Source organism: Podarcis cretensis (assembly GCF_951804945.1).
Source record: "Podarcis cretensis genome assembly, chromosome: 5".
Lineage (NCBI taxonomy): Eukaryota > Metazoa > Chordata > Lepidosauria > Squamata > Lacertidae > Podarcis > Podarcis cretensis.
The window spans coordinates 34,938,877-34,955,489 of NC_137174.1; the positions used below are offsets into that span (position 1 = coordinate 34,938,877).

General features: G+C 40.6%; 1 protein-coding gene across 4 annotated transcripts in view; it reads right to left on the reverse strand.

Moving 5' to 3' along the window:
* PRKG1 (protein kinase cGMP-dependent 1) overlaps window positions 1-16,613 on the reverse strand; it is a 660,310-nt gene that overhangs the window by 139,366 nt on the left and 504,331 nt on the right. For all 4 annotated transcript variants that reach the window (XM_079976270.1, XM_079976269.1, XM_079976271.1 and 1 more), the window contains one exon: window positions 16,129-16,192. In XM_079976270.1, coding sequence (XP_079832396.1) covers window positions 16,129-16,192 — 64 coding nt within the window. The remainder of the gene's footprint in view (window positions 1-16,128; window positions 16,193-16,613) is intronic.

The following is a 16,613-nucleotide window of genomic DNA, read 5'->3' on the forward strand; positions in this document are numbered from 1 at the left end:
ATTGAATTGTATAGTTGGAAAGGGGGGTCATCTAGACCAGCCCCCTGCAATGCAGCCATACACAACTGCTCCATGCAGGAATCAAACCTGCAACCATGGGATTATCAGCACCAGGCTCTAACCAACCTCAGCCACTTCCATCTGATCATGGAGCACGGAGCACTCCTTCACACAGCACATAGGTAAACTATGGAATTCTCTGCCACAAGTTGTAGTAATGGCCACCAACTTAGACCACTTTAAAGGGGTCTAGACAAATTCATCATAGCAATAAGGCTATTAATAGCTACCAGCCACAACGGCTGTGTACTGCTTCTAGTTTCTTGGGTGGCATGCCTCTGAATACCAGTTTCTGGAGAATTAGGGAGAAGGTGGTTTTGTTCATGTCAAGCTTATGGGCTTCCCAAAGGCATCTATTTGGCCACTTTGTGCGTAGGTCACTGAAACAGATGGGCCTTTAATCTGACCCAGCAGGGCTCCTCTTTTGTTCTTATTTATACCCTTGCAGCAAGTCACCACAAACAATATTTTGCTAAAGCTGCTATTTAAAATGAGAGATCTTTTACAATTACACACACACACACACACACACACACACACACATTTTCCACTTAAAATAGTAGGGAGCTATGATAATGAAAACAGTCACAAACATTCCTTTCAAATTGCAAATATGGCTGAATCAATTTGAATGTTTAACATCCATTTTCCTCCCTAGAAGGTACAGAGCCAAAAATGAAAATCTAACCAAGCTTATTTCTAATACCAACAAATCAGGCAAACATTTTGGACCTTGTACGCTTCAATGAAACAAAACAAAAACCACCTCTCTCTGAACCATAATCCCAGTACATAAATAATCTCAGTACCTATGTTAAAACTGAGTAATCCTCTGCACCAGAAACCAGAGTTATTAAGAAAAAGGGATACTAGATGTCATGAACTGGCAGGACAACAGGGGGAGGAAGGGGCGGATCCCAGCAAGGGCTGTAGCTGGGACTGGGACACACCAGGGCAAGCTGGGGATGGGGAAAGAGAGGTTGGTATAGGAAGTACTCACAGGGAAGATGATGATGAGGTGGGAGTCAGCGCATAGGAAGCAGAGCAGCAGCACCCATCACCAGAGTGGGCCCTGTCTCCACTAACACAGCAGGCTCTGAGGTGTAGGGAGCAGCAGGCAGGTGCTCCAGTAGGCTGAGGCAGGCAAGGGCCCACTAGCTAGCTCTGGGAGGAAGTGTGTGATTCCTCAGTTGGAGTAGGCTTGGAACAGGTGAGGGTCATATGCCTCGTCAAGCCCAGATGCTGCAATCAGCAGGCAAAGTGCAAAAGGGAAGCAGAGCTGAGGTGCTGTGTCTGCTCAATTGCCTATGCTGATGGGCCTTGATTTGGATGCTCCTGGACCTCCATGGGACTGTGCTTCAGGCTTGACTCTAGTATCTTGACTGCTGGCCTTGGCTACTTGGATTGACCCTGAACCTCATTTCCTGAGTCAAATCAAATCCCTGCTCATCCATGAAGCTAACTGTATTATCTTAGCCAAGTCACGCAAGAAGAGTTTTGCTGGGTCAGGCTGACCTAGTCCAGCAGTGTAACTGGTCAACCAGATGCAGTAAGTTCCATCCTTAGTTATGAGATAAGTATGTTATCACTTGAAAGAAACAGCAATGTGATTATTAGATCCCCTTTGAAACCTCTTGCCTGCTGGAATGTTAGGATTCGTTTTACCCCATTTCTTAATTAAACAAAACAACAGAGAAGTGTTCGAGTTTACTTGCTTTAATGTTGGAGTATGTTTTCCAAGTATGCCATCATTTTGGCACCATGTAATAGTTGTGAATGTCAACCAGGCTGCTTGCTCAGCGCTCAGAGGATTCCCCCTGCATTTGGAATCTAAATACAATATTGGCCCACTCCACATAGAGGGGCTTCTGCCGCACCACATCTGTCAGTTCTGACCTAGCTATAGGGATTTGGTAAATAAGAAAAATGATGCAGGCAGCTCATGTTATAGCCTCCAAGCATATAGTCATTGTGACAGCTAATATTTCATTTCTACTGCTAGACATCTGTTATATCAAAGTTGTAAACTGCTGATGAAGAATCAAGTATCATGAATCAGGGGATTAAAGTTCCTTTTGCTGTGTATAACAAAGGTCCATAGAGAGAAACCAAACATGATTCACTCAAAACTGACACTTGCCCTTGCAGCTGGTGTGTAACATCTAGGAATCACTAAGGCTTGCACATTGTACAGCTGGATGTATCTGCTCGTTAAACAATAAACATCTAAAGCTGTATTTGAAAGGCATGGATCAAGTTCTTTACAAAAGCCTGCAAAATTTTCCTGTTTCTGCCTATGTTTTCCTATGAAAACTATTTCCATTTTTATGAGGGCATTTGATGCACAATCCCCCCCCCCCCACGGGAAGCTGGGTTTCTGGTGTTTTCATGCCCACCTGATAGGCAAATTGTTTTCATCTAACAAGTTGGTGCTGAACCGCATGCTCCAATGTCTGAAAATGACCACTATGTATCAATGCACAATGGTGTCTGAAAAAGTGCACAACTGCTTGGAGTCAGTGTGTGCTATGCCATGTTTAATTGCCTTTGCAGGCATTGCTATTCCACATGGCTTCATATCTGAAAAATATCAGCATGTATTAGTCCACAGCCAGTATAAATCTAGTGCTTTTCTGAAAAAGTGCACAACTGTTATGAAAAACTGAGCGACATCACCACACTAAGTTTTTTTCACTTTTGTTTAACATAATGGTGTTGTATTCTAATGAACACCAAAAGAGCATTGTGAAGTTTACATGGGAACATATAGATATGCCTTACTATTGGTCAGACTATAGGCTGGCAGTATGGTCTAAGGTATTTCCCAGCCTTGCTACATAAGATTGATCTAAATTGTAGATTTCAGAGACTGATCTTGGGTGCTCATGGATACAGAGAATTTGGAATACCATCGGGCTATGTGTCTTCCCAATCAGGCAGCTAGACCTCATTTGGCAAGCAAAGATGCTGGTCCATGTACTAACATGTTTTGGCAACTTTGGTTCAGTGCACTGTTTGTGTATTGCTATTTGACCCTGCTGGGTGACATTTTAATGCCCAGAATCCTTTGAAACAATATTAATAAACAAACAATCTTGATGGTGAGCTGAAAACCATTTTTCTATTTAATGGAAAATAATTGTTTGAACAAAATGTTTATAATATCAACCTTTTCGACTAAAGGTTAGAGGCTTTTTTTTGTTTTTTTAGGATACACTTTATTAAGTTGTTAAATGTCATGTTCAAAAGAATATACAGAACAAATGAAAGAGAAATGTCCCAATCCAAACACCTATAAGTCACAACAATGAATCTTCTACCCCTTGTGTTAAATTCAGAGCATTCTTCTCAAAGCATATAACTCAACAGGTGGTGAAATCTAAAACTGAACAATCATTCCTAGTATGAAATAAAATATTAGTGCCAAGTTCTTTTTACATAAAGGTATATTATTTTAAAGCTATATGCTGCCTTATAGGTCCAGACAAGGCAGTGAACACAACACAATGCAGTATTATAATAAAACTTTAAAATTAATATGTGTCAGAAGGCAGTACATGAAAACCAACCAGTATGAAAGCCATTTCCAGAGGCATCGCAATAAAGCATCAATAAAACAGCAGCATGACAATAAAACATACATTAAGAGACACGCATAACTGGTTGGTTTTCAAAGCGTTTTGAAATACTGCAAATGAGGGGTCCAAGCACACCTCTTAGGTGGGGTTGGATTACACAAGGCAGGGATCACTACTGAGATGACACAGCCCACCAGTCTAACTCAAGACCAGTAAGTAAAGTGCGGCCTCCAATGCCAAGCTTAAAGCATGGGCAGGTTTGTGTGGCATAGGCTGTTCTTTAAACAAGTTGGGCCCAAACTAGGGCTTTAAAGGTCAAGTCCAGCACTTTAAACGTATCAATAAAATATGTTGTCTGGCCTCAACAGTCACACCAGCGGCCACATGTGGTAACCAGCTGGTTTCCAGATCATCTTCAAAGGCAGCCCTATGTACAGTGCATTAAAATTTTAGTTAACTAGACTGCAGTCTAATGCTAGTTAACCCCTGTTCTCTTCACACGCTTTAGCTGACTTATTACTGGTTTCAACCTACGGTATATTTTTGTAGGCTACTTTGAAAATGTTCCTTTAAAGTGGGTCAGAAATTCATCATTCTCAGCATTAGAATTTATATACCGCCCTATACCCAGAGGTCTCAGAAATCATTTTAATGTAATCATTTAACGAATAAATTGTCTGAAATATCTGCCAGGGGCAACAAAAGACAAATGCATAAAAGCAGCTGGTGTCGAGGTGAGCACTGACATCTGGATTGAGGCAGAAGGTTGTGGTGTGTATGTAGATACAATATTAATTATTCCTTAATTGAAATAATTTGTTATTAAATCTGATATTGCATCACAAGTCCATAATATCACAGAACTAGATTCAGCTTAGCAATGTATTTATACCGCAGAAGGTTAAACAGGAAGAAATTTGCTTTTAATGCAGCGATATATATATATATATATATATATATAGGCTTTTGAAAAAGATAGATATTCTCATTGATTATTTTTAAAAACCAAGGCAGAATGGCGTTCTCTAAAACATTTTACCCTCTATGTTTAATCTTCAGCATTGCTTCACAATATGAATTAGGTCACAAAGAGTAATAATCTATTTTCACTGGGACAGAAAGATGCGGCCAATATGAGGCGAGATCTTCAGGGCTGCTATATTTTATACAAAAAGATAAAACTGCACACGTTTCTAAGAGCAGCCAGGGTCAACTAATAAATCAGAGTGATAGGGCAAAGTGCCGTAGCAGAGCACTACATAAAGCTTTCTAATCTAAGATATAAATCCAAGATGAAATGTTGTCATCCAGCAAGAGAGACAGACACAGCACTGGGGCAGTGTGGCTTGAAACATAGCAGAGGGCAGCACTGGAACATGCTGATTTCAGTACTGAGTGAGATTGCTCAGCGGTTCTTGCAGAATTGAGCCCACATGGCAAGATGAGGATAAATCATATAGCAAAGCAAAAAAAAAAAAAAAAAAAAAAAAAAAGTGACATAAAAACTAATGGCTATGCCCATCTCTGAATATCAGTTATTAGTGGGGAATGAGTGCCATTTCAGAAGTTTAATTTTCAGTGTATGTTGAAAGCATAGTATCTGAGGGATAGAAGCATGTTTTAAAAAATGATATATACAGTGGTTCCTCAGGTTACAGATGCTTCAGGTTACAGACTCCGCTAACCCAGAAATAGTGCTTCAGGTTAAGAACTCTGCTTCAGGATGAGAACAGAAATTGTGCTCCGGCGGCACAGCAGCAGCAGGAGGCCCCATTACCTAAAGTGGTGCTTCAGATTAAGAACAGTTTCAGGTTAAGAACGGACCTCCAGAACGAATTAAGTACTTAACCCGAGGTACCACTGTACATATTTCTGTGGGTCTCTCTCTCTCCCTTGTGTATACATACATATATTCTGTAATATGTGTAAGTGGTTCTAGTGATGTTCAGCACTGTGTTCCCTTGTCTGTGAATCGAGTACAGTACAGGCAGCCCCCGATTGCACTCTGGGCCATTGCGTGTGATGGCAGAGCATGCATAAGCCCATGCCACCCTGTTATGGCCCCTTTCTGGCCACTTCCGGGTCACAGTGATATGCACATAAATCAGTTGTTGCCCAAACATTGATATGAACTAATTACATTGGCTGTAATAGGATGAATTTTCACCCTCAAGGGTTTCACAGTAGCCTGGGTTCTGTTAAGGCAGAACTTTAACATTAGTGTGTGTCACGGCACATTAGTGTGTTGGCTGCAGCGTGTAGGTCTGTCGCACCTAGTTCAACCTCCAGTTTGTCAGTAAAACTGAATCACTGTGCTGCAAAATGATGTGTGTCTAAAAAGTGTGTCACCCACACGGAAAGTTTGGAAAGCTCTGTATTAAGGGGTCAATGTTGCTGGCTGTGGGAGCAAAGGAAGGAAAGGAGAAGTGCGACGAGATAATCTTCCATTATGTTGATGATATATGCCTTAACCAGTGCTGCGCGTTACTACAGACGGTAATGGCAAGCAACAACAGCTATTCTTGTGTATCTTGGGCCAAAATGAAATGGTTTAATTTTACCTTTCCCTTGTATCATCTGATAATCAAACGTATGAATAAGGTCAAAAGGCCATGGCTTCCTATTTTACTATTTATAAAACTGTTTTCATCCTGTCTTTCACTTAAAAATATGTCTTAAGGAAAAGTTACATACTTGTTCAAACTTCTCTGAAGCAACACCCTAAGGCAGTATTATAACACCACACTCTTTAAATAGTAGCTCATCAGCCTTAAGTTTACCCATGAATAATTCATTATTAAAACAGTCATTTTCTGCTCTTCAGTCCTTTAATTACTTGGCTGTCTGTTAGGCTCTGCTCCAATTGTTCACTCAGAACCACTCAGGATTATACCAGATGAAATAACCAGAAAAGAGCCCCGTGTTTAAAAAAAATATCACAAATGATGTAAATATATGAAATTATGGTTTATTTATTTATTTAGAAATCCAAAGAAATTCAATTTTTTTCTTTGTAAGAATAAGCTTATAACAATTTATTTTATATATATATATATATATATATATATATATATGAAATGTAACTTCTCCTTTAACAACAATTAGCACTTCTGACCAGCACCCTATCTTCCATGTACTGAAATATAGAAACTAAAAAATATTTCCCAAAGGCTGTTGGGGAAAGAAATAACAGCAAAAGGGTAAAGTATGGATTCTGACCTGCTGGGAGCCTGAAAGCCCCCGGTTCCTGCCTCTTTCCACCTGGCCTAGGGCGGGGCCTGACAGGCTTCATAAGAACTGCTGCTGCTCCTGCCCAGCAAGGACTGGGGTATTTTGGGGAAAGTTTTGTCAGGAGTTTTTGCTGTTATTTATATTAATTATAACACAGGTGGTGCTGTGGTCTAAACCACTGAGCCTTGGGCTTGCTGATCAGAAGGTCAGCGGTTCGAATCCACACGATGGGGTGAGCTCCCGTTGCTCGGTCCCAGCTCCTGCCAACCTAGCAGTTTGAAAGCACGTCAAAGTGCAAGTAGATAAATAGGTACCGCTCTGGCGGGAAGGTAAACGACATTTCCGTGCGCTGCTCTGGTTTCAGTGTTCTGTTGTGCCAGAAGCGCTTTACTCATGCTGGCCACATGACCTGGGAAAATCATCTGCGGACAAACCCCGGCTCCCTTGGCCTTTAAAGCGAGATGAGCGCCACAACTCCAGAGTCGTCTGCAACGGGGTCCTTTTTATATAATTTTTTTTGTTTCTTTATTTTTATGTGGAGATTGTTCAGTTTGGTTATGTAGTTTTGATGTTATTTATGTATTTTTATGACTACTTTGCTATGTTTGTAATTATGTAAATCTTTTCATATTGTAAGCCGCCTTGAGCATTGTTTTAACTGTGGAAAGGCGGCATACAAATAAAATGATGATGATGTCAAAAAATAAAAACAAAAATATTAAAAATCCATCTCATAACATAAAACCAAGGACAGGATGAAACTAGCATTGAGGTAGGAGAGACAAACTTAAAATTAAAAGCTAGGAAAAAAAATTCTAAATTCTGAAGAACTGGCCTGAAGCGTAAATGAGAGGAAAGTAACTAAACTGCTCAACCTGAAAACACATTTTTGCAAGAATTTTCACCCCCCCCCCACACACACATTATACAGAGGGTAAATGATACAGCTAATTAGTATTATTTTTTATATGCAGACCACTAGAGGAAGTGCATGACTGATGCACCACCCATTCTTTACTGCTCTCCTGCAGTGAGTAAAATCCATCACTAATTATAGAAATGGTGAATGAATGCTGAGGAGAGCACCATGTTCTGAGTTACAGCATTTCAGTGTTCATCAATATAATATTTATGAGATGGCTGTGCATACATGGCCTAATTGAATTTCAGAAAAGTTAAAGCAGTTTTAAATCCCTTCTGAACAATTTTGCAGAGCTAACACCCTAATTTATAAAACCACCAGCAGATGATCACAAGGTACATTTTAATCTGCTTGCAATTCAATGTTTTCTGGATTTCAACACACTTTTTTATTTGCTTAAAACAAAGATGGTGTGTCATCGCTGGGTCAATCCTTTCGTTTCTATCACAACTACACAACAAAACACCAACACAACTTTTTAAAATGCCTCACTAGAAGATATATTCCTAGGGGTTGACAAATACCATGAAGGAAATTATGTAAATCCTTTACTTCTTTAGCTTCACACATTGGCTTAGATTCATACATTTGTGAAATGGGCATGGGCCACTATAGAACAGGGTCAGTGCCAAACTGGAGACCCAACAAGAGAAAAATGATATGACACTATGTATGATCTAGTTGAGATTCCTGCAGAGGGTTGTGTTACAGTTAGATGATCCTTGGGGTCTCTTTCAACTCCATGATTCTATGAATCCATTACCACAATGGTATGGATAGTATTGTTATTCTGGTTATAAAGAAATTACCCCAAGCACATAAGATGATAACTTTTCCTTTATTACATAACCAAAGACCATGTTTCTTGTTGTGGGTGGCGGGGATCTGCTATGACCAGTGTATTTTTCTGGGGAGTACATAGGGGTATGCATACCCCTAAACATTTTGTGAATCTAAGTTTGGCCTCATTGAGGGGCAGTATTTCAATATGAATAGGAAAACGAGAGTACCCCTAATTTTTTTTTTTTTAAGGAAAAAGCACTTTTACTGTAATCCTGTGTACACCTACCTAATAGTAAGTACCATTAAAATCAGTGGGCTCTACTTCTGAGTAAACCTAATTAGTATTGTGCTTCACATAGTGTACAAGAATCAGAGAACTTGTGCCCCCAGTTACACCAATCAATAGTGCAATCCTATGCACAGTTTGCGTGGAAGTAAACCACACTAAACTCTAAGTAAAACCAGGCATAGGACTGCTTCAGATTTATAAGCATTGCCACATATTTCTTACCAGTGGAGATACTGCAGTGAGGTGACTGAAGGTGGCAGGGGAGGAAACAGGAGGCTACAGAGGAGCAGGCAGCAGTGAGGGGGCAGAAGAGGGTGAGGAAAGTGGCTGACAAGTATGGATGGCGGAGAGATGCACACTCCTCATGGACCCGGATCTGCCATACCCTCCCAGCTGCCCCCAGCCTGCCACCTGAGGCGGCTGACTCACAAAGCCTTATGGGTGGGCCAGCTCTGTTCTTGCAGAATGTAACAAACTTAGGGGGAGAAAGAAGTTTGCATTTCTTAGTACAAATGCTCTCTGCTGTGAGAAAATGACCTTCTAGCTGTGAAAAGTTAATGGGCAGATTTCTATATAACTATGCTATTTAATAATGGAAGAACAGCATGTGGCATCAGGACAATGGCTCATCTAGTCCAGCATCCAGTGGGCAAGCAGATGCCTGTGGGAAACTCACAGGTAGCACATGAGCACAACAGCCTCTGCCCACCTCCAGTTCATATTGCCTCTTGACCTCCGAGGAAGGGCATTTATCTACTTGTCATTTGTTATATGGTCACGTTGATAACAACAGGAAATAGAATAAAATCCCCATGAAACCAAGCCCTAACAAAAGCATCTTACAGAATGGCAGGTGGATTGGCTCACTTGTTTATGTTTCATGGAACTATTGCTTTATGGACCTCTTTTATTCCCTTGAACATATTATTTGATTAAAGTGCACTGAGATTCTTGGTTGTCTAGGCTGAACTGTAGTAAGCTACTGTTTAGAAATCAATGTGCTTTGCTGGCACAGACTGTGCAATCTAATGTTCAGAACTAGTTTTGTTTTTGTGTTAGCTAGACTTTAGAATTTAATAATCTTCCTCTCTTCTTCCCGAAGTTTGGGACTGACTTCCCCATACCTTTTATTCTAGACTCCTTTATGCTCCCAGAGTGTTCTGTGCCACACTATTGCACTTGAATTTATCTTGAGTTTACAGATCAGTTTCTTTTTATGAGGTATGCTATTCAATTCTGTCAGCCTCTCCACTCTCATTATTCACAGAGAGTTGAATACAAACCTGTTATGGGAGCACTGAACAATTGAGTCCTCCCCACTTCAAAAATACTTTTTAGTGACAAATACTTGAGTCTGACGAAACAAACAAAAAAAAAGGGTCGCTTTAACAGCTTGCTCTAAAAGCCAGTTAAACTGAAATGCTAGAATTTTGTTGATAGCATAGGGGAAACTATTTTTCTCCCATCCAATGATTCAGGGCTCACATATCCATACTTAAGACTCACACAGAGGTACGTGTGTGCATGACTGGAGTCATGGACTGCAATTTCTTACTTTATTTATAAAAAATATTTATAAACCAACCACCTGCATAAAATATCAAGGCAGTTTAAACCAATGCATACAGATACAGGCAACCCCCAGTTTGCATGGGGGTTGCTTTCCGGGTCATTGTGTGCGATAGCAGGCCATGTGTAAGTCCACCCCACCACATTATGCCCTATTCAGTGTCCAACCATGGTGCATGCATGTACGGTCATGCGTGCCTTGAACACACACAAAATGGTCTTTGTCTGTACGACACATATGCACCAGATCTATGCATGCATCTTTTGCTAAATGCCAACACTGTTGCTCAAATCCAGTAAACATTGTAAATATTTAAAAGTCAGGTTTTTTACCTGGACCTCTGCTGGGTTGTTTTTTTTTTTTTTTAATGTTATTACTATCACCTTTTTTTCTATGCAAGTTAATGGGATATGTATCCCCCAAAATCTGTGGTTGGGGCAGAAAGTCCTATGTCTTAGCAATCACCCTTGCTGGGAAGATGACATTTCTCCCAGGACTCAACTAGACTGGTAAAGAAAAAACGATTTACCGTATATGCGTTGTATGGGCGATATGACATGGCACTACCAGATGGCGACATGGAGTCCCATTTTTTCTCTACCTGCTTTCCCTGGTTCAATTTACAATGCTTTAAACTGAAACACTTCTTTGATGTATCTAGATCCAGCCCCAGTCTTTCCTCAGGATCCATGGTCTTCCCCCGCTCTTTCCCCCTCAATCTCTTCTCAAGTTAATGGAGAGATTTCTCTCCTCCAGTGAGAAGAACCAAAACTCAGGGGTAGGGGAGCCCACCACCACCAAAGACCTTGCGATACGAGGGCCCTTGCTAGAAAGGGGACAGTTTCTTCCACTACCATCTTCTCTGGTGATCCAGAGTCTTTTTCCACCTATACAAGTCAAGAGAGAGATCTCTTGTCTCCAGGGAAAATAGGCTATAGCCCCCAAAATTGGGGGGTGGGCAAGGCACAGAAGTCCACTTCTCAGCAACAACCCTTTGGGCAACAGGGACCTTACTGGGGATAGACATTTTCTCACATCAGTCTTTCTTGGGGATCCATGTTCCTTCCCCCTCCCCCACTACCTTCCTGCTATGATTCCTATTTCACTCCCAGCTCCAAGGTGAGATCTGTTCTTAAGGGAGAACCACTGCAGGCATTCTGAAGCTTGCCCCTTCTGAAGGGGTATACTACAGTTCACATTATGTGGGGTAGGGAAAGGGGGAGTTGCAGCCATTTTTAGATTCCCTATTATAGTGAATGGGGCTGAAACCAGAGTTGTTAAAGTAAAACAAGTCAAATTGGAAAGGCCCAGAGTAACAAATCACACTGCTTCCCACAGCTACAAATACAAGCTAGATCTTGGGGCTGGTGTGCACACCATCCACACACACTGAGATGAGATGGGGGAGGGTATTATTTTTGTGTGAAAGAGCTTTCAATCATATTAGCTCTCACCTTTAGTCTAAAGTTGCACTGTGCATTGGAACAGACAGAAATGTTTGCACAGAATTGTGGTCTTAAGCTATTTTAGTTCAATGATCAGTATTATTCTTATACTATATATATTTAAAATAATTCACTGATATTAAGCATGCCATAGGATGATGACTTGCAAGGCTGTCTTAAGCATATGTGGTGCTAGTGTGCAAAGATCTGCCTGGCGCCCCCCTGGTTGCCCAGAGTGGTCAACTCCCCCTTTTTTGGGGGGGGGATAAGCCCAAAGTTGACCTTTTTTTAGGGTGGGCCGGTGAGGCACACACGGCAGAGCTGGCCTGGCCGGCCATCTCAGCAACAACAGAGGAGCCCGAGGCAGTGGCGGCAGAGCAAGGCCTGGGCCAGACACCGGGGAAGGAGCAATCAGAGCCCAGTGCAACACTGCCTGAGGCGGTGGCAACTGAGCAAAGCCAGGCACCTCGTGTTAGCAGCGTGCGCAGGAGGGCGGAGCCGGCCGGCTGACTCAGCTCCTCGCTTGCCCATAGCAGAAGAGCTGCGGTGCTCCGACGGGCTCTGCTCCGCTCAGCAGCGACTGTCGGCTCTTCCCAATTCCCGGACTCCAAATCTTGGCCCCGGACTCTCGGCCTGGCGCCCCTGAGAGCCCAGCGCCCTGCACCCCTAGCGCCTATGGGTAACACGGCCCTGATGACTTGGTGCTTTGATAATTCACATCCATTACAGTATGCTAAATAAAATCATCATACAATTTCCAAGTTTAAAGATGTGATCTCATTACATAACAGCCTTTTTACCACCATCCTCACAACAGCATTTGCACATAAGAATCGCCTAATGGGCAATTTCAAGTAGCTTTTTTTTGCTACTGTGTATTAGCTAACAGTTTGTAAGAGAGCTGCACTTCAGCCATGCTAGATTATTCACAGTTTCATAAGGAGAAAGAGGATATTAAATTGTGCTATGAAGAAAGGAGAGATTATTCCTTGCCTCAAACAGTGCCTGTCAGCTATTCTCATTCAGTGCTTGTAAGACTACCAACCTAGATAAAATGCAGTTACTTTGAAAGATAATTTAAGTACCTTTGATTTTGATGAAACATCACAGGCAGAGAGATTTCTATCATGCATATGGAATGCTATCCATAAATAAAAACAAAACAGAAATCCAGAAAACCTTCCGAGATAAACCATATTAGATAAGGTTGAAAAAGAAAAGCTGTGCTCCTAAGCACATGTATTGGTAATAGTGCAATCCTATATATTAGCAGTGTGCAGAACCACAGAATTTGGTTCAGACCCTGCTTATGTGCTCTGCAGATCACCTGATTCAGCTTGGGGTCCTTAAAAAAAATCTAATTAAAACTCCTCTGCTTTGCTGTCTGATGGAGGCTGAAGTTCCAAAACCAGCCCTTAGTATCCTAAATGCAATCAGAGGGATGGGAATGGGATGGAGGGAAGTGCAACTGGATGTATTTGCAAAAGGAAAAGCTATTGAGAAGGCTTCCATGCACTTTTCTACTCTGCTTCCAGCCATTAGCTCCTATGTCAACAAGTTACCTACTTGTCCAACTCTTTGGTTATGTATAGAGAGAAATTTCTCTAGGGCCATGCCATTCTCAAAGGAAGTGGAAACTGATTTGAACATTTTTTGAAGTTTCTTTTATGGCCTAATGCAATGTATGCAGAAAAAGGAAATTGCTAAAATGATACTGTATATCCATTATAGACACTTTATTTATTTATTTATTTATTTATTTAGATCATTTTGATACTGCTTAATCTATATTTAAAAAAAAAATGAAAGTAGTGTTTACAAGCATATAATACGCGAGTGCACAATTGTAGTTGTTTATATTCTAATGCAAGCTGGAATGGGGAAACTGAGAGCAAGGAGCAAGACAGAAATTAGGGGGAAATGGTGCGGAATAACCCAACATTGAGATTTTTTAGAATGGTTTTCATTTCTAGAGGGGAGGTGTCTGATACTTGTGTACATCTCATGTCATGCTTCTTATCGTTATTGATGGCTGATGTATTTAAAATTAGGATGCAAAATTAGGGTGGAACTATACAACACAAAGAACAAAGGGCTCCTTCACTGAATAATATTTAGTTCAGCCTGATATCATTAAGATCCGCACTAACAGCAGCCAATTATGTAGAGTAGGCAAAAGAAATGTTCATTGTAATAACATCAGGCACTAGAAAGAGAAAAACAGGTACTGTACTTGAAAAGGGGGCTATGGCTCCCAGCCTCAATTTTTCTTAACATGTGGTGTGGCCTGGGAATATTTAATTATAGTGTTTGTTCTGCAGGCTCACCACTTTCCCCATATACCTTATGTTTCAAAGGAACAGTTTACATGTTATACAATTTGTAGCTCTTTCCCCAAATTACTATTTTTCCTTGCACATCAATCTCATTGTCCATGTGCTAGAATCTAGCAGCTAGATAAAAGCAGAAAAAGACAGTATATAAATATTAATGAAGGTCAGATGGTAACTGCTTTTAAAATGTCAAAACTATCCTTGTGAACATTTAAATAGTGAGTTGTTGCTCAAGAAACACAGCTTATTTTCTTGTATAAACCAAGAACATGTGAAAATACATAATCGCAAGGAGAACAGCACACAGTTTGCATGTATAGATGTCATATAATTAACGCACATAAGATGACATATTAATGGACATTAATTGTGCCTACAGGACTTGCTAGTATGCAATTTTGCAGGTGCAAAAGTAGTAATTAAGAAGCAAATTACAAATAACATTCACAAGTTGCTTGATGTGAAATTAACATGTATTTAATACATTTTGAATGAGCGGATACAAGACTTCCCACATCCCCCAGGACTTGAGGGTCATTAAAAATGGTTCATCAAAATTCTAGCATTAGTATACCTTAATTGCATGGAATTATATGAAGTCTAGCTCATCAGAATTCCACTGAAAAGTGAGATGGGGCAGAACTGCAGAGAAGATGGAAGGCATAAGGCTACAAGAGTGATGGAGAAAAAGAAGGCACCGACTCTCCTATAGGCAGTGAAACATGTATTCATTTTAAAAAGATTCATGCTAGCAGTGCAACTGCCGAAAGGCAATGTATTTTAAACCTAGTGAGCTTAATTTCAATGGAAACATTTGTTAGACCAAGTAGCATAAGTTGGTCAAAACTTCTGTAGTGCCAGACCAGTCAGAAAAGACAAGGAAGTCTGGTAGAGAGGTATCTGGGACCCTGTTTTAACATTCCTTCAGGTCTTTTATCACTTACAGTTTTCAGCCAGTCTGACATCTAGGAGCACTATGTCAGCTGTACATGCTGAACTCAACTCTACAAAAAGCTGTGTTAACAATTGGACACGTGATTTCCCTTGAGCTGAAATCTTAATTGACTAGATATTTTACACTTTTTTTTCTCTGCGAGAGCTTGGAAAGACTGAGCCCAAGTGAGTTGTTACCAATCCTCCACAATTTCTGCTCTCCAAATTTTCTTAAACTTCCCTTGCAAGTTGAGGAAAGGGAACCTAACAGTGAAGGCTGACAATGGCAGAGACCTCTTCCTGAGGTCTCTAAGCTCCCTAGCAGAAATTGATGCTTTTGGCTTTCTTGGCAACTATGGCTGCTATATGACTAAGGCATCCCCTACCATCTAAAGCCATTCTCCATTCCCACTGGAGGCTACGTTTAGGAGATTCTGAGCTGATTGTGGTGGGGTGGCTGTTAGGCTTCAGGTTGTAAAGAGCTGGGGATCATTCCTGAATTCACAATTCCAACCACAACCCCCATAACAGCACCAAGCACCACTATTAAATGAATGCCAAACCCAAATTGAGGACTGAGGTTAGTATCTGGTGCCGTGCTAATTCACATCCAATACAACGAGTATGAGTATGCTAAATACACTTTTAAAGTTGTTTTTTCCAACTTTGAAGGTGTGATCTCATTGTTCACTCACAGTGTTTAGTCTACAAGCGCTATGTGGACAAGTCTTCAGGAAAATGTCAATTTTGTAATTCCCTAGAAACAGAATTTCTGCTGAAGTAGACTATATGCCACTTGATCTTTTCACCTTATTTTTTTTTTCAAAGGACATCAGTTGTACCATAAACACCATTATCCAAGAGAAGATACTTTACTTCAGTAGAAGTGCCCCAGAAGTGGCTGGCATAGGTGAACTACTTTTGTAAACAAAAGACTTCCTACTATACTCTTCTTACTAACACAAAACATTAAAAGTTAAATACCTCTTCCAGGACATCAGCAAGCTTACTGAGTATCTCTTCAGGAAGGCTCTGGAATGTAGGAACGCTGTAATATAAAGTGAAAAAGGCCATAAGGGTATAGATAAAATCACATCTAGATGCTCGTAACCACTTACAACAGCAAAGTAAGTTATAGCTTTTAAACAGGTTCAATAGTTCTTTTCCAAATAAAAGGTTAAATGCCAATTTTATATTTAGCTAGAAGCATCAAAGTGTTTAGAACATACTAACAGAAAAAATTGACACCATTTTAGGAGGCAGATCAGAAATTCTGTGTATCTTTTCAAACTGTGTACATGCATATACTCATGAGGAACTTCTGTGTCTAGCAAAAGGAGATCAAGGACTGTAATATTAATCGGCACCACAATTTTAATGATATTAGGTTATTCTGAGTTTTCCTGGCAATAAGGATGTGAGTAAGAATACAAAATAGAAAATCAGTGTTGCGCCAAAATTTGTCTTCT